General features: G+C 42.0%; 1 protein-coding gene across 5 annotated transcripts in view; it reads left to right on the plus strand.

Moving 5' to 3' along the window:
- EIF2AK4 (eukaryotic translation initiation factor 2 alpha kinase 4) overlaps positions 1 to 18,798 on the plus strand; it is a 114,095-nt gene that overhangs the window by 52,410 nt on the left and 42,887 nt on the right. For all 5 annotated transcript variants that reach the window (XM_027083854.1, XM_027083853.1, XM_027083855.1 and 2 more), the window contains 7 exons: positions 7,445 to 7,878; positions 8,735 to 8,804; positions 11,303 to 11,386; positions 13,149 to 13,271; positions 15,140 to 15,244; positions 17,103 to 17,160; positions 18,104 to 18,183. In XM_027083854.1, the coding sequence (XP_026939655.1) occupies positions 7,445 to 7,878; positions 8,735 to 8,804; positions 11,303 to 11,386; positions 13,149 to 13,271; positions 15,140 to 15,244; positions 17,103 to 17,160; positions 18,104 to 18,183 (954 nt within the window). The remainder of the gene's footprint in view (positions 1 to 7,444; positions 7,879 to 8,734; positions 8,805 to 11,302; positions 11,387 to 13,148; positions 13,272 to 15,139; positions 15,245 to 17,102; positions 17,161 to 18,103; positions 18,184 to 18,798) is intronic.

The following is an 18,798-nucleotide window of genomic DNA, read 5'->3' on the forward strand; positions in this document are numbered from 1 at the left end:
CATTTTATTGGCATATAGCTGCTTGTAGTAATCTCTCATGATCCTTTGTATTTCTGCAGTGTCAGTTGTTACTTCTCCTTTTTTATTTCTAATTCTATTGATTTGAGTCTTCTCCCTTTTTTTCTTGATGAGTCTGGCTAATGGCTTATCAATTTTGTTTATCTTCTCAAAGAACCAGCTTTTAGTTTTATTGATCTTTGCTATCGTTTCCTTCATTTCTTTTTCATTTATTTCTGATCTGATCTTTATGATTTCTTTCCTTCTGCTAACTTTGGGGGTTTTTTCTTCTTTTTTCTCTAATTGCTTTAGGTGTAAGGTTAGGTTGTTTATTTGAGGTGTTTCTTGTTTCTTAAGGTAGGATTGTATTGCTGTAAACTTCCCTCTTAGAACTGCTTTTGCTGCATCCCATAGGTTTTGGGTCATTGTGTTTTCATTGTCATTTGTTTCTAGGTATTTTTTGATTTCTTCAGTGATCTCTTGGTTATTAAGTAGTGTATTATTTAGCCTCCATGTGTTTCTATTTGTTACAGATTTTTTCCTGTAATTGATATCTAGTCTCATAGCATTGTGGTCAGAAAAGATACTTGATAGGATTTCAGTTTTCTTAAACTTACCAGGGCTTGACTTGTGACCCAAGATATGATCTATCCTGGAGAATGTTCCATGAGCGCTTGAGAAGAAAGTGTATTCTGTTGTTTTTGGATGGAATGTCCTATAAATATCAATTAACTCCACCTTGTTTAATGTATCATTTAAAGCTTGTGTTTCCTTATTTATTTTCGTTTTGGATGATCTGTCCATTGGTGAAAGTTGTGTGTTAAAGTCCCCTACTATGATTGTGTTACTGTCGATTTCCCCTTTTATGGCTGTTAGTATTTGCCTTATGTATTGAGGTGCTCCTGTGTTGGGTGCATAAATATTTACAATTGTTATATCTTCTTCTTGGATTGATCCCTTGATCATTGTGTAGTGTCCTTCTTTGTCTCTTTTAATAGTCTTTGTTTTAAAGTCTGTTTTGTCTGATATGAGAATTGCTACTCCAGCTTTCTTTTGATTTCCATTTGCATGGAATATCTTTTTCCATCCCCTCACCTTCAGTCTGTATGTGTCCCTAGGTCTGAGGTGGGTCTGTTGTAGACAGCATATATATGGGTCTTGTTTTTGTATCCATTCAGCCAGTCTTTCTCTTTTGGTTGGAGCATTTAATCCATTTACATTTAAGGTAAATATCAATATGTATCTTCCTATTACCATTTTCTTAATTGTTTTGGGTTTGTTATTGTAGGTCTTTTCCTTGTCTTGTGTTTCCTACCTAGAGAAGTTCCTTTAGCATTTGTTGTAAAGCTGGTTTGGTGGTGCTGAATTCTCTTAGCTTTTGCTTGTCTGTAAAGGTTTTAATTTCTCTGTCAAATCTGAATGAGATCCTTGCTGGGTAATCTTGGTTGTAGGTTTTTCCCCGTCATCACTTTAAATATGTCCTGCCATTCCCTTCTGGCTTGCAGAGTTTCTGCTGAAAGATCAGCTGTTAACCTTATGTGGATTCCCTTGTATGTTATTTGTTGTTTTTCCCTTGCTGCTTTTAATATTTTTTCTTTGTATTTAATTTTTGATAGTTTGATTAATATGTGCCTTGGTGTGTTTCTCCTTGGATTTATCCTGTATGGTACTCTCTGTATTTCCTGGACTTAACTATTTCCTTTCCTATATTAGTGAAGTTTTAAACTATAATCTCTTCAAATATTTTCTCAGTCCCTTTCTTTTTGTCTTCTTCTTCTGGGACCCCTATAATGCGAATGTTGGTGTGTTTAATGTTGTCCCAGAGGTCTCTGAGACTGTCCTCAATTCTTTTCATTCTTTTTTCTTCATTCTGCTCTGCAGTGGTTATTTCCACTATTTTATCTTCCAGGTCACTTATCTGTTCTTCTGCCTCAGTTATTCTGCTGTTGATCACTTCTAGAAAATATTTGATTTCATTTACTGTGTTGTTCATCACTGTTTGTTTGCTCTTTAGTTCTTCTAGGTCCTTGTTAAACGTTTCTTTTATTTTCTCCATTCTATTTCCAAGATTTTGGAAGATCTTTACTATCATTATTCTGAGTTCTTTTTCAGGTAGGCTGCCTATTTCCTCTTCATTTGTTAGGTCTCGTGGGTTTTTATCTTGCTCCTTCATCTGCTGTGTGTTTTTCTGTCTTCTCATTTTGCTTATCTTACTGTGTTTGGGGTCTCCGTTTCGCAGGCTGCAGGTTCGTAGTTCCTGTTGTTTTTGGTGTCTGCCCCCAGTGGCTAAGGTTGGTTCAGTGGGTTGTGTAGGCTTCCTGGTGAAGGGGACTAGTGCCTGTGTTCTGGTGGATGAGGCTGGATCTTGTTGTTCTGGTGGGCAGGTCCACGTCTGGTGGTGTGTTTTGGGGTGCCTGTGGCCTTACTATGATTTTAGGCAGCCCCTCTGCTAATGGGTGGGGTTGTGTTCCTGTCTTGCTAGTTGTTTGGCATAGGGTGTCCATCACTGTAGCTTGCTGGTCATTGAGTGGAGCTGGGTCTTGGCGTTGAGATGGAGATCTCTGGGAGATTTTCACTGTTTGGAGCTCAGTGGTCTCTTGTGGACCAATGTCCTGAAGTTGGCTCTCCCACCTCAGAGGCACAGCCCTGACACCTGGCTGGAGCACCAAGAGCCTGTCATCCGCACGGCTCAGAATAAAAGGAAGAAAAAAAAGAAAGAAAGAAGATAAAATAAAATATAAAAGTTATTAAAATAAAAAATATTTTTAGAAATGTTTTTTAAGTAATAAAAGAAAAAAAAGAGGAAAGAAGAGAGCAACCAAAGCACAAAGCAAATCCACCAATGATAACAAGCACTAAAAGCTATACTAAAAAAAAAAAAACAAAAAACAGACAGACCGAACCCTAGGACAAATGGTAAAAGCAAAGCTATACAGACAAAGTCACACACAGAAGCATACACATACACACTCACAAAAAGAGAAAAAGGGAAAAAATATATATTTATATCGTTGCTCCCAAAATCCACCTCCTCGATTTGGAATGATTCATTGTCTATTCAGGTATTCCAGAGATGCAGGGTAAATCAGTTTGATTGTGGAGGTTTAATCCGCTGCTCCCGAGGCTGCTGGGAGAGATTTCCCTTTCTCTTCTTTGTTCACACATCTCCTGGGGTTCAGCTTTGGATTTGGACCCGCCTCTGCGTGTAGGTTGCCTGAGGGCGTCTGTTCTTTGCTCAGACAGGACAGGGTTAAAGAAGCAGCTGATTGGGGGCTCTGGCTCAGTCAGGCCGGAGGGGAGGGAGGGGTACGGAGTGCGGGGCGAGAGGCCAGTATGACATTGCAGCAGCCTGAGGTGTGCCGTGTGTTCTCCCGGGGAAGTTGTCCCTGGATCACGGGACCCTGGCCGTGCCGGGCTGCACAGGCTCCCGGGAGCGGAGGTGTGGATAGTGACCGGTGCTCACACGCAGGGTTCTTGGTGGCTGCAGCAGCAGCCTTAGCGTCTCTTGCCTGTCTCTGGGGTCCGCGCTGTTAGCCGTGGCTCGTGCCCGTCTCTGGAGCTCCTTTAAGCAGTGCTCTTAATCCCCTCTCCTCGCGCACCAGGAAACAAAGAGGCAAGAAAAAGTCTCTTGCCTCTTCGGCAGCTCCAGACTTTTCCCCGGACTCCCTCCCACCTAGCCGTGGTGCACTAACCCCCTGCAGGCTGTGTTCACGCAGCCAACCCCAGTCCTCTCCCGGGGATCCCACCGAAACCCGAGCCTCAGCTCCCAGCCCCGCCCGCCCCAGCCGGTGAGCAGACAAGCCTCTCTGGCTGGTAAGTGCTGGTCAGCTCCAATCCTCTGTGCGGCAATCTTTCCACTTTGCCCTCCGCACCCCTGTTGCTGCACTCTCCTCCGTGGCACCGAAGCTCCCCCCTCCGCCACCTGCAGTCTCTGCCCGCGAAGGGGCTTCCTAGTGTGTGGAAACCTTTCCTCCTTCACAGCTCCCTCCCACTGGTGCAGGTCCCGTCTCTATTCTTTTGTCTCTGTTTTTTCTTTTGTCCTGCCCAGGTATGTGGAGAGTTTCTTGCCTTTTGGGAGGTCTGAGTTCTTCTGCCAGCGTTTAGTAGGTGTTCTGTAGGAGTTGTTCCACATGTAGATGTATTTCTGATGTATTTGTGTGGAGGAAGGTGATTCCACGCCATCCTGAAGCTGCTCCGTGATGCATTATTAAGGTGTGCTGCTGTTAGGTCTTCCCTTACTTATTCCAGGCTATTTGGGCAACTTTTATTATCATCTGCCCCTTAAGAGAGAGTTTTCAACTCTTTTTGTGTAATTTAAGTATTTTGTTTGAATTTAAGAGTCCCAGATTACTGTTATCAAATCCATATGAGATATGTCATCTTACCCATAAAAAAGTAGCAGATGGGCTTCCCTGGTGGCGCAGTGGTTGAGAGTCCATCTGCCAATGCAGGGGACATGGGTTCGTGCTCTGGTCCGGGAGGATCCCACATGCCATGGAGCGGCTGGGCCCGTGAGCCATGGCCGCTGAGCCTGTGCGTCCAGAGCCTGTGCTCCGCAATGGGAGAGGCCACAACAGTTAGAGGCCCACGTACCGCAAAAACAAAACAAAACAAAAACAAAAACAAAAAAAGAAAGTAGCGCACCATCAATAGGGCATGAGTGTGTTTCGGATTCTGAGAGTATTATTAGGAAGCATTACCTGTATCACTGTGGAAGGCCTTTTACATTGAAAAAAGAATTACATTAGTTTTTCTACAGAAAGACAAACTTAAGCAGGTTTTCCAAAAGAAAGTCGTAATATCATGGGAAATTTTCAACTTTCTTCTTGAAAATATAGCTATTACGTTTAGGTGATTAAATAGGTCTACTTTGGGCAGACAGATATCCTGATCAGGTAATCATAGTTATCGTTAAGAGAAGTGGATGATTGAAGTTTATATTATCCCTTTATAATTTTGATCAACTCCTTTAACTTTAATTTTAGATTCTTGAATTCCAAACATGATCAAACTTCATTTCCTTTCAAGTACTTAAAACTGATTAGTAAGCTCATATAACAAAAACATCTTAGTAACTTAATCCCCCATGTTTTTCCTGTGGTTTCTCCCTGTGAGAACGCAACAGTCCTCACACCCCATCTCTATTTTCAGGTTAAGGTAGGGCCATCTCCTCAGAGATCTGGAATTTCATTAGCAATTGGACCCATTACTGTTAATGCACCTTTGCATTTTAGTAAATGAATTCCTAGGAGTTCTAGTGTAGCAAGCCCCACACCCCAGTCAGTGACACATAGTGTTACCAAACCAAAATTGGGTCAGCTCACCCACTCACAGTAAAGCCAACTTACTGACACTAGGATTTGATAGAGGATTTTGCAGCATTTATTGCAGGCACCAAGCAAGGAGTACGGGCAGCTAATAACCAAGAGACCCAAACTCCCCAGTGGATTCCAGGGAAGCATTTTTAAAGGCAAGGTGAGGGAGAGAGTTGCAGGGTGCATGATCAGCTCGTGTACCATTCTTTGATTGGGTGACGGTGAGGTAAGAGGGTGGTGTCACGGGGCTTAACATCATCAGTTAAGATGTTAACTGGAACCAGACCGGTTCCAGCCAGTCTGGGGGCTACATGCTCATGCTCATCATGCAGTTAGATTCTTCTACCTGGTGGAGGTTTTAGTTTTAGTATCTGTAAAACAACTCAGGGACATGCATCAGACATGTTATCCATGTCCTTCAGGAAAGAACTAAAGATTCTGTGACTGTTATATGGCTGATTCACTTTTTAAATTGTTACCAATTCTCCTGGCCCAACTGCTATTTTTTTGTCACTACATGTTCACATTCTTTCAGTCATTATTGAGCAGCCTTTTGTGACTCGGGAGGCCTGGGAGAATAAAGCTTTTCTACAAACAAGACACAGGCAGAGGACATGGTGGGCGATTTGTCCTGGGAAGGCCCCATAGGGTCCTGCTTGGTTACAATAGCATATGTGATATGTACTGAGATATGAGGTTGAAAGACAGTGCCAGAACTTCCCCACAGTCCTCCACTCTATTAACGTGGCAGTAAAGGAACACACGGCTGTCATTTTTTGGGAGCACATTTCCTATTTGCGGCTGTGTGCCAGGTGGCTCATGAACCTTGTCGTTTAATCTCATGACATTCTCATGAAATAGGTATTATCCCATTTTGCAGATGAGGGAACCGATGCTGAGAGAAGTTATGTCATTTGCCTGAGGTCACATACTTCACTAAGACATTTCAGCCAGCATTCAGACTGACACCTGTTTTACTCAAAAATGTACTTTGTACCACTATTTCTGTACCCCCAAAAAGATAATCTGAAGCTCACTTTTATAGTATTCCTTTCTCATTCCTAAAAGTAGTTTTCGGCATAGAAGCCTATGAGCCAAATAAGAGAATGATGCTCTCTTTTGTAACCAACTAGTTTCTCCCTCCGCGATGGGCAAGTTGTTAGTTTCCATCACTTCAGTTGCCCTGCATGGTTGGAACTGGAAGGTTCAGAAAACAAAAAAATTTTATAAAAAAGACTTCAGTCGACCCAATTGCATAGCAAAACTGCCCGGGATAAGGATGCCTCTGTGTAAAATACGGAGATTTGGCCTTTGAAACATTTTCTTGTATTTTTCTTGTGTTTTTCTTTTATTCTCAATTGTATTGTTCTAGTTTCCTTACATAACATCAGTTGTAAATCTTCAATCTTAGTAATAAAATCGATGGGCAGTAATTGTGTTAATGCCAATTACTTTATTTACTGAACACCTTTCTCTGTGACACCTTGATACAGGTGCTTTACTCACATCATTTCATTTAATCCTCACAGTCGCCTTTGAGGTAAGGGAAGTGGCATAAATGCCATTTTATAGATTAAAAAATCGAGCTTCAAGGAAATTAAGTCATTTGCCCAAGTTCTTTATAAGTTGAGAATTAGAATTTGCATGCAGGTCTGTTAAAACTGTTGCTTAGTTTGTGTTTGGTGACTTTAAGTTTAAAAAAACAAGTGGAGAGAAACTAAAATCACCTTCTAAAAATTTACACTGAGTTTGGGAAATAATTTTTTAAAAACAAGGTTAAAAAAGCAACAAGGTTTACTTGGAAATTTAGATAGCAGATGTAATATTGGGAAAGCAGGGACATAATTGTCAATAAAATGAATGATTAAAATGGAGATTATGTTTTCCCCAGAGTCTCTTAGCAGGCTCTATACATTTAGCTTGGGGTGAAATGTTTTCTGTTTTTGGCAGTCACGACTTTCTTCAGCTTAAGAACTTCAGACACGTGGTCCTCGACTGTAGCTGTGGGTTCTGACTCAGAACTCGGGGTTCTCCTTGGGAGGGGATGGGCTGACACGGTAGGAATGCCAGTCGGTACAGGGTTTGGAGTGGCTGACCTGCCGGACCCCTCTCCTTTCTCCTTCGTGCGGCAGGTGCAGAACAAGCTGGACGGCTGCTGCTACGCGGTGAAGCGCATCCCCATCAACCCGGCCAGCAGGCACTTCCGCAGGATCAAGGGCGAGGTGACGCTGCTGTCGCGCCTGCACCACGAGAACATCGTGCGCTACTACAACGCCTGGATCGAGAGGCACGAGCGGCCGGCGGGCCCCGCGACGCCGCCCCCAGACGCGGGGCCCCAGGCCCTGGATGGGCGAGCCTTGCCCCGACTGCCCATCGGCGACAGCGACACGGACGGCGCGGGCAGCGTGGAGGCGGCCGCGCCGCCGCCCATCCTCAGCAGCTCGGTGGAGTGGAGCACATCGGCTGAGCGCTCGGGCAGCGCCCGCTTCCCCGCCGCCGGCCCGGACTCCAGCAGCGACGAGGATGACGACGAGGAGCACGACGGCGTCTTCTCACAGTCCTTCCTGTAAGAGTTCCCGGGCGCTGCTGGCTCATCCCCGCCAAGCCCTGGCCGGGGAAGGGGAGGGACTTGGTTAGAAATCCAGTCCTGTGGACTATGATGAAATACATGTATATGCAACTCACTTTTAGAGAGTAACCAAATTCAGTCCAGGGGTTTTTCCCCTCTAATATCTTCAAGAGATCTCCAAAATCCAAGCCCTGGAGGAAGGAAAAATAGAGACTTCTTCCAGTCCCTCCTCTTAATACATTTAATAGGATTTTTAAAAGAGCATTCTTTTTAGATAAGGGCTTCCGACTCTGTGGAGCATAAAGGAACTAATTTGGAGTCTTGACATAGGACCTACTGCAGTTCTAAAAAGGGTTACCAAACCAGTAATTATGATCCTAAAATAAAGTTTAACGCATCTCAGGGCTTCCCTGGTGGCGCAGTGGTTGAGAATCTGCCTGCCAAGGCAGGGGACACGGGTTTGAGCCCTGGTCCAGGATGATCCCACATGCCATGGAGCGGCTGGGCCCGTGAGCCACAATTACTGAGCCTGCGCGTCTGGAGCCTGTGCTCCGCAACAAGAGAGGCCACAATAGTGAGAGGCCCGCGCACCGTGATGCAGAGTGGCCCCCGCTTGCCACAACTAGAGAAAGCCCTTGCACAGAAACGAAGACCCAACACAGCTATAAATAAATAAATTAATTAATTAAAAAGATGTTAATAAAGTTTAACGCATCTCAGAATCCACCCTGGTCATTTACATTCATGTTTTATTTCATTGTATCCATTTGGATACAGTTTATCATAACTCTGAGCTATTGAATTGTAACAGGGAATTTGGTTTCTTTAGTCTTTCTCTCTTTCTCTTTTTAAGACCTGCTTCAGATTCTGACAGTGATATCATCTTTGACAATGAAGATGAGAACAGTAAAAGTCAGAATCAGGTAAATATATAAATAGAAGTTACACCTTTTTATTCTTCATGGGATGGGTACATAAACAAATGTTTGATGTTATAAACCTCAGGTAAAATAGTAAAGCCTTAATCTGATATGCAGATATAGAAACTGTCGATTTTAAAACATGATTTTTTAAAATAAGCTACTCATAGGGTTACTTATAGGTCTTAATTTATCCACATAATAAAAAGAGAAGAATAAATTGACATACTGGGTTTTTTTGGTTTTATTTTGCTTTTAGTGAAAACCACTTCCTAGAGGATTTTAGGAAACATTATGTGGTTGGGGATGAGGGTTGAATGCAAATTAATTGAGTAACTAAACAGCCTAATTGTGGAGTTATGTAGGTCTCTCTCACATCAATTAATCTTGATGACTTACTCTCATAAACCATCCTCTGGAACAGTGTTTTAACACTGTGGGTTATGATCCTGTAATGGGTTATGAAATAAGTTTCAAGGGTTACAACCAGCTTCATTTTATTTTATTTTTATTTTTTTAATTTATTTTTTTCATTTTATTTTTTAATGCTGTAGAGAAGAGTAAAGAATACCAAAATGTGTCACACTAGTAAAGGTAAACTCTCTTCGTAGAACTTGTCTCTTATGAGTATATGTGTTAGGTGTAATATAAAATACAACATGGTCTGAAAGATTTGAGAAACGCTGCTCGAAGCCTTGGATCCCACTCAATTCTGTATATTCCTGCATCCAGGCCAGCAGAGCCCCTCAGTGCTGATGGCTTGGAATCGGTGTGAAGCTTTGTAATTTCCAGGGCTGTCAGTTATTGCTAGAGAAACCTTCTGCAGCTGGGGATTGGATGCAGTGACTTTACTACCAGGCATAAAAATATAATTACAAGCAGGGTGCATTCATAGCAGATAAAAAGAAGTCTAGGGCTTCCCTGGTGGCGCAGTGGTTGAGAGTCCGCCTGCAGATGCGGGGGACGCGGGTTCGTGCCCTGGTCCGGGAGGATCCCATGTGCCACGGAGCGGCTGGGCCCATGAGCCGTGGCCACTGGGCCTGGCGCATCCGGGGCCTGTGCTCTGCAACGGGAGAGGCCACAACAGTGAGAGGCCCGCGTACCGCAAAAAAAAAAAAAAAAAAGTCTACACATAGACTGTCTTAGATAAGCAGTTAAATGGGTTTGAATGAGGTTTGAATGCTTTAGCCAGCACTTTTTTTTTGGCTGCGCCGAGCAGTATGCAGGATCTTAGTTCCCCAACCAGGGATCGAATCTGTGCCCCCTGCAGTGGAAACACGGAGTCTTAACCATTGGATTGCCAGGGAAGTCCCAGCATTTTTTAAAAGTACTTCCCTTTTCTATTAAAATCCCCTTAACCCCTGAGGAAGTTTAAGGAATAATAGCACAAGTAGTCTAACTGCTTTGGTTTTAGCATTAGTTATGCATATAATCATTATGGGGGCACCAAATTTACAATTCTGGTTTTTCTCAATTAAGGGAGATATCCCATGGGCATTCTAATTGATGGGTAGAAGCCTCTAAGAGATTAACAATCTTGTACAGATAATCCCCAGAATAAATAAATGATTCAAGAGTAGAATTGAGGGAATTCCCTGGCTGTCCAGTGGTTAGGACTCTGAGGTTTCACTACGGACGGCCCGGGTTCAATCCCTGATCGGGGAACTAAGATCCCACAAGCTACGCAGTGTGGCCAAAAAAAAAAAAAGTAGAATTTGATTGTTTCCAGAGCAGTTTTTTTCCTTCAATAAAGATAAAATGTTGAAAAAATGTTTCCACACAAAAAATGCAAATCAGAAACAGTCAAATGCTACCTAATGCTTTCCCATACTTGGAGGTAGGAGGGTGTATTTAAATATGTCTATTAGAAGAAGAAGGAATTTTTTTTTAAGGGACATGAGTTAGAAAAACAGCTGTAGGGGACTGGCAGACTAACCATGTGGAAAAGTAGTGTAGAGGATCGGTCACCCTAAGTGTCAGCTGGGTGGTGGTTCTTCAGTGCTGTAGCCGAGGGCAGTGTGCCGTCTGGTAATGTGATCACATTTAAATTGTTTTAGCTAAAGATGGACTTCTCATCTTCTGTTTCCAAAGTAAGTCTACCATCAAAGGTAGGCATTCCAATAAAACTGAAGTCTTAAAATATTAGCCTGTGTACATTCTACCCTTCTTATCCATAGAAAGATAGCAAGTGGTGAGAAGGAATTGACTTAGAGCCTTTCTGTGGATTACCTTTAATACCCACCTGTTTCCTATTGTCCCCATCATTGTTCTGTACAGTAACAGACCCGTAAACTGTGCATTAGATTCTGGTATTGGCAAAATTGCCTTTTAAATGCTGTAAGCATCTAAAGGACAGTAGTTGTTGTTCTGCTCACTCACCTTCCCTCTAAGGCAGCAGGATAGCTATCTGTGTGGTAGGGGCAGGAACAAAAGACTTGGTGGTGGTGATCTTGTTTCATTTCAGCCTCATTTTGAGCTCTCGTGTGTTCCTCTTGGGTTAGGATGAAGATCGCAATGGAAAGAACAGTTGCCATGAAAGTGAGCCACCGGCAACCACTGAGGCTGTGCACTACCTCTACATCCAGGTGAGGCCCTGGCATGCAGCTCAGTGACACGGCAACTCCCAGTAGTATGCTGGTGGGTAGGTTTTGGGAGATGAGAGCAAGAGAGCGAGCAAAGAGGGCTCATCGCACTGCCAAAGATTAATTGGCCAGAGAGGATTATAGCAGGGAGGCCCTTTCCCCCTGCCTTGAACCCATGCTCTCCTGTACCGTAGCAGGAGATGGCACAGGGCAGTGGTTCCAGCTCTGGACTTAACTTAGGCTGTGTAAGTTTACATCCTGGATCCACCGGTCACAGCTTTGTGAGCTCAGGCACGGTTCTTCAGCATTCTGTGTCCCAGGTTCCCCACCTATAAATGAAACAGTAGCAGTTACCTCAATGGCTTGTGAAGAATAAACAAAATAACATGTGTGAAGTAATTAGAACCCACCTGAGTTCCATAAGCGCTAGACTGTGCATGGACAGAAACTCTACTTTGTCCAACAAGTCAAATCTGGACGAGCAAGGTACGAGGCACATACATCCTCGTGTGTACAGAAGAAACACCCACCTGGTTTTAGGAAAGTGGCTTGTCCTGGAACCCCTGAGGGACAGGAGAACCAGTTCCAGTGCGGCATTGCTAAAGGGAAGCTTATAGGCTTTGTCCTGCTCACACTTCCGAGGGGCGCATTCTGGACAGTGGCGAGCTCAGCCAGCAGAGGGACAGCCACAAACCAAAGCGGAAAACTTGCCTCTGGCCCAAGTGAACAGGACCGTGAGTCATTATTAGTGTTTTCAGTCACATCTGCAAGGAGGCAGATCTTTAAATGTGAGATACAGTACTATGCCCAAGAAGGAGCCCTCAGACAAGTGTAACGTTTCAAAAGAGTCTAGTTAGGTGGTTGCTTTCCTGGGGTTACAGTGGGTTTTAGGTTTTCCCTAAACATAAACCACTTACACACATGATAAAGCATTCGTCCCCCAAACCGCTAACTGTTGAGTATCTACTACAAGCCATTATGCTGTAAACAGTTACAGTGAGACAAATACCTAGCAGAGGTACGTGAGGTGTGGTAGGATCTTGGTGTGGGAGGCCTGGAGGATGAGTCAGAGTTTGTAGATGTTATTCTGAGCATGAGAGGATATTCCTCTCATTTAAAATGACATGTTCCTCTCTTTGAAAACAAGAAAGTCCTTCTTCATGAGAAATCTCAACTGTGGCACTGGTTTGAAACATAGGCTAGTTTCATAAATCAAATGCTGCATGTTGCTCTAAGGTTTAAATGATATTGCATTGTTTTCTGATAGATTAATACACTTAAGAAGGATGAGATAGAGCCCTTTCTTAAATGTTGTGATATTTACAATGTTTTGCTCTAGACTTGAAGGTCATTGTCATTAATTTAACATGCAAATGAGAAAGGCTAATGACATCATTGGATTATTAATTAGCCCTTCTTGGAAATTTGGGTTTGGAAACAACCTTGTAAAACAAAAAATACACTTTTACTTAATTCTAAGTGTTTTCATATTATAGGTGACAAGGATTTTAAAGTCTTATTTTTTTAATGCACAATAATATAAAAAATAAAAATGATTTTGTTGGGGTGCTAAGATTATGCATATTTCTTCCCAATTTTTTTAATACTGTTGGTTTCTTTTTTTAATTAAAAAAATAAGCCTTTTCCATAAGTATTTAAAATCCATGGTACACGTTTTAAAATGGGGGATTACATTAATTGCCATTGTCCTCCTTAATTGAAACTCTGTATCATCAAATCCTGCCTGGTTTGTTCTTGTCCATAGATGGAGTACTGTGAAAAGAGCACTTTACGTGACACAATTGACCAGGGACTATATCGAGACACCGTCAGGCTCTGGAGGCTTTTCCGAGAGATTCTGGATGGATTGGCTTATATCCATGAAAAAGTAAGCTTTGCAGTATTTTATATCTGAAAAACTTACGTTTACGTAAAATTTATAACAAAATCAAATATTGTGAGATTTGAGAAAACCTAAAATAGAGGGAAAATTATGGGTATGTTGAAATAATCTATTTTTATAGGAAATAGAACATATCAAAAGACAAGAAAATAGTATAAAGCATCAAAGTTCAAAGAAAGCATTGAAGGATAGAAGAGGGGTCAGCAAACTATAGCCCATGGGTCAAATCTAACTCCCTACCTGCTTCTGTTCAGCCTGTGAGCTAAGACTGGCCCTTACATTTTTAAATGGTTGTAAAAAATTGAAAGAAGGGTAATATTTCATGATACCTGAAAATTCTATGAAATTCAAATGTGTCCATAAATAACATTGTATTGGAAGAGGGCCATACCAGTTTATGTGTTGCCTGTGGCTGTTCTTGTGCTGCACTGTGGAGTTGAGTAGTTGAGGCAGAGACTGTGTGGCCCATAAAGCCTAAAAGATTTACTATCTGGCCCTTTACAGAAAAAGTTTGCCAGCCTCCGGGTTAGGTGGAAATAATTGAACATGTATGGAACATGAAGATGATTCCTTGAGTGGTTTAGATAAAGTGAGAGTGTGATTAATATCTGCCAAGATATGTGATTCTGACTCAGTGCTACCTTTCCTAGGAACATGGGAAAATTAGAAAGTCATCTAGCAAGGGTAGAGATGAGACTAACATAGTTTGCCGCATGTATAAAATGTCACTGTAAAGCTAGAAATTGTCATCATGATGTAAATGCTAATGGACCTAGCTTCAAGATGAAACACTGCTTACATTTTAAAAATGGGATTGTCTAATGTGTTAGTGTAAATACGTTTTTTCCTTTGCCTCAATTTTCTTTAACCTTAAATTATTTATACTGTACCATATTTAGTAAAAAGCCAGGAATATAATTTACAGATGTCTAGTTTATAAATGATTTGGTGGAAGTGGAATTTGCAAGGTTGGACATAAAAATGGGCTCTAATGAAGGTCATTAGAACTCTATTACTGTGCTAGCGTCCTGGGGTCCTAGAACCGTGCTCTGTGCGCTGTCTTCCTTGCCATCTAATCTGCTGAGTACCTGCCAACCATTTGTTGGGTGTCTAACACCGCCAAACCTAGAAATAGAGAAAGGCACAAGTGTATGACAAACCCCATACTTGAGAGGGACTTCCTGTTTTTTTGAGGGAGCCGAAATTTACCTTCATGTAACAGTAAGAGAGATCACACCATCAAGTGTTTTTATTACATTTATTTCCTGTATTATAGTACCGGAAACAGTAAGCATGATGAGGATGCTATTAGGAAGGGGAGAAAGTAGTGTTCACGTAACAAGAAATCATTGAGCACTTACCTGGTATGCTGGGAATGCAAAGTTGAATTATTAGAATTACTGTGGAAGTCTTCATGAATGAGTTGGCACTTGTAAATATTGGTACAATTCCAATGAGTGGAGAAAAGCCTGGGCAGGGCAGGTAGCCAGAAGAAATGAGTAGAAGAGGGAATGAAAATGGTGTGTATCTCCCTGACCAGAGCAAGGGTTTTGTGATGCAGTAGAGAGAAAGATCATTGTGAACCTGATAGACAGGGGTCTTGGATGCCAAAGGGAACCGTTTGGATTGGACCTGATAAGGACCACCAGCAGGTAGATTGGGAGAGGGTGGCAAGGTCATTGGCAGGACGTTTGGGAGACATTGCAGAGGTCAGACAGCCTGGACTAGCATGGTCTGCAGGAGAAGACCTCATCCAATTTTCATCACTAGGTTGGCCTTTCAAATGAGGAAACAGGTATGATATAAGTTATGTTTGGGAAAAAATTGTTGGTGTCTTTGCTCTTTTCCATCAGGGAATGATTCACCGAGATTTGAAGCCTGTCAACATTTTTTTGGATTCTGATGACCATGTAAAAATAGGTGATTTTGGTTTAGCGACAGACCATCTAGCCTTTGCTGTGAGTATTTTTTTGATTCAAGTGTGCCTGAAAATGGACCCATGTGCCTTAATTATCCTGTCTTCTAACACTCTCATGACTATGAGTTCCCTGAACTCTGCTGTGTAATCCCCAGGAAAGTATACAAGTCTGAAGGGGCAGCTGCAAACGATCCTGCAGGCTTTGAAATTGTGAATACGTTTTAGTGAGTGCGTTCCACTTGAGAGACATAAAATTACTAGTTTGTGGGTGATATTTAGGTCAAAGGCATGAAATACTTTATGAAACGTTTTGGTCTACCATGCCAGGCACTGGGCTAGATGCTTTACACCCGATGGGCTTTTAGTTAGCTTAAGGAAATAAGGCTCAAAACCCATAAAACTTCAGAAGAATGAGTTCTAGACAACATAAATCAGAAGGTATTAATGCTCTTCTTCACAACACTGTAGAGTAGTTGTTAAACATACAAAGCTAAAATAATGTGAAGTGAGAGAAATAGTTATATAAGACTTAAAAACAGGAGAAATTTTGCATATGGTTACGAGGATCAAGGAGGGCTGTATAAAGAAAACAGCATTTCAGATGAGCCTTAAAGGATGGGTGGGAGTCCAGTAGGCTGAGATTGAGGGCAGGGCATGGTGACACCAGGGTAGGGGCTTCCCGAGAGAAAGAACAGCATAAGCAAAGGCCCTGGGGTAAGCAGACATGATTGTTGAAGGCCAGCATGTTGTCTGGTTGGTTGAAACTATGAGGTGTAGGGGAGCAGTGAGAGAAGATGTTTGAAGGTTGGGGATTCTTGGAGGTGTCAGGCCTTGAGTGCTGGGGGAAGCGTTTTACTTAACATCATAAGCCAGAGATTAGGCACCAAAATCTGTGGTAAATGCAGTTAATTATAAGGGTGGTCAAAAAAAGAAACTAGGATTTGGATTAATGGTGAGAAAAACCTCAGGGGTTAAAGTAGAAGGTGAGGTTAGAAGGAGCAGAGAGGGAGGAAATGGAAGGGGGACAGTAAGGACATGGTCCTGACCAGAACACTGGGGAATTTGAAGAGTGCTAAGACCAAGGAAGGGCTCTGTGGGGATTTGATCCCCAGACTAACAAATGTAACTTGATATCTGTAGGCTGTAATAGTAGGGAGGTAGATAAGAGCACAGGCTCTGGAGGCCCACTTCCCTGGGCTAGAGTCCTTGGGCAAGTTACTTAACCTCTTAGTATTCTTTCCATAAAATGTGCCTAATACAAGTACCAGCTTCAAAGTTGTCACCAGCATAAAATAAGAATATAGGTAAAGCCCTGGAACATTGCCTGGCTCTACGAGTATTAGAGCTCTTGTTATTGATGGCAGTGCTCGTGATAGGAATCTGTGGAGAGATGTCAGAAAAATAGGGATTTAGGGGAATGCTGTCACAGAGGTAGTGGAAGAAGGGAGGCTACCTAAGAGGTATTAGCAGTGACAGTGGAACAGATTTGGTGACCAGCCTCTAGGAAAGAAGAGTAAAAATTGACCCAGTGGAAAAATTAGAAAAGTTAGAAAGTGAGTTTGTTGTTATTAATATACCTTTACTCTTCCCAGTAAATAATTCTGTTTTGGCATTTGAAATATGAAAATAAATTAGTTTAGGTAAGTTTTCAGGGGGTTCTGCCACGAAGGAGTTCTACAGTGAATTGCCCTTCTCCTTGGTCTCATTGGGGTTTCCAGTGAGACCTGCATTAGTAGGCTAACTAAACTAAAAAAAATTTAAAGCTCAGAAAAGCATTATTATAGTTATTCTGGTTTCTGTGTAATATTTTTCAGTCAGTCTTCATTTAGAAATGATAATCCATTCCTGTGAAATAATATAACATTTTAATTTGTTATTTGGCTTACTTGAATTTTTAGGCTGATGGCAAACAAGATGATACATCAGGAGATCACTTGATTAAATCAGACCCTTCAGGTAAATCCAGAAGACTGTATATTTAATTTGTGTGTTAACAAGCAATCCACAAAATTTCTTTTTTTCTCTTTTATCTTTTTTTAACATACAAAAACTTTACCTATGTAATGTATACAACCTGAGGAGTTAAGAGGTACATACACACCTAAGAAAGCATCACCACAATCTATGCCGTAAACATATCCATCACCTCCAAGTTTCTTCCTGCCCTCTTATTTATTATTACTATTATTATTAATTTTGTGATAAGAACACTTAGCATAAGATCTACCCTCTTAGGAAAATTTCATTTTATTATTATTTTTTTGGCGGGGAGCGCACCGTGCAGCATGTGGGGATCTTAGTTCCCCGACCGGGGTTGAAACCCATGCCCCCTGCAGTGGAAGTGCAGAGTCTTAACCACTGGACCGCCAGGGAAGTCCAGGAAAATTTTAAATATGCAGTACAGAATAAAATTTCTCAAAGTGAAACCTTTTTTTCATTTGTAAAGGTTTTATTCTAAAGCAAATTATAATTATTCATTAAATTAACAAAATTATGAAAATGCTTTAATTTTTTTCCCTTTTCACTATATAGATTGTTCTTCAGAAGTCTAAGAAATTAGACCTTCAATTAGAATAATTTACTCCTCTGGGTAGGCAGTTATACTTTGACCCCAGGTAGTAATAGGAGGTTGCCTCATGACCTGGGCCATCTGGGGTCTTCCTGCCTGGCACTGCCCCTTTACCACAGCAAAGCCATCCTGTGTGGAACAAAGTGTGTGGCCATCTACGATTTAGGGTTAATAGCTTGGTGAAATGCATGCTGCTTCTTCCTGTGAATAGTGTAAACAGTTAACAGACCATGTCTCTTAAGAAACTTTTTTTGTTTTGTTTTGTTAAAAATTGGCCTTATCTCTAAGTCCTGTTATTGGAAATCCTTCCCTCTGCCTTCTTCCTTGCAGGTCATTTGACTGGGATGGTTGGCACTGCTTTATATGTAAGCCCAGAGGTCCAAGGCAGCACCAAATCTGCATACAACCAGGTAAAGAGGAAGGTTTTGGGGGGAAAGGAAAGATCTCAGGAGAGAGATAATAGTAAGAATATCAAGATTAAAGCATTTGGGGTTTAGTTACCAGCTGACATAGTCAGGAACATTCATTCACTCAATATATATCCACATGTCTATTGAGCGACTGCTCCAAATAGGACACGTGATGCCCAAGGACAGTGACTGAAGTCGGCACTGTTGTTGCCAAGGAGCTTACAGTCCCTCCATCCATCTAAAGCAGATTTGAACTAACTGGTCCTGGGCCAGGCCCCGGGAACACAGGGAACAAGGCAATCAAGTAATAAGACATCTTATTCCAGCCCTCCGGGAGCTTGTGCATTGGTGGATGATGGTGGATGAAACAGACAGTAAACAAATAAAAAATTTTTAAATCACAAACTCTGTAGGAACTAAGAAGAAAGGAAATGGAGTCCAGTGACCAGAGAACAGTAAAAGACATCATCTTTAGGTCGACTGACTAGAGAAAGCCTCCCCAAGAGGATGGGTTTCAGGATAAAGGAGGAAAGCGGGGAGAAGCCATGCAAAGTTGGGGGCTGGAGCTTGGCTGGGAGAGAAGAGGGGTAAACAGAGGAAATAGCATGCACAGAG

This window comes from Aethalodelphis obliquidens, unplaced genomic scaffold (assembly GCF_003676395.1).
Source record: "Aethalodelphis obliquidens isolate GAN/ISIS:26980383/991018 unplaced genomic scaffold, ASM367639v1 scaffold51, whole genome shotgun sequence".
Taxonomy (NCBI): domain Eukaryota; kingdom Metazoa; phylum Chordata; class Mammalia; order Artiodactyla; family Delphinidae; genus Aethalodelphis; species Aethalodelphis obliquidens.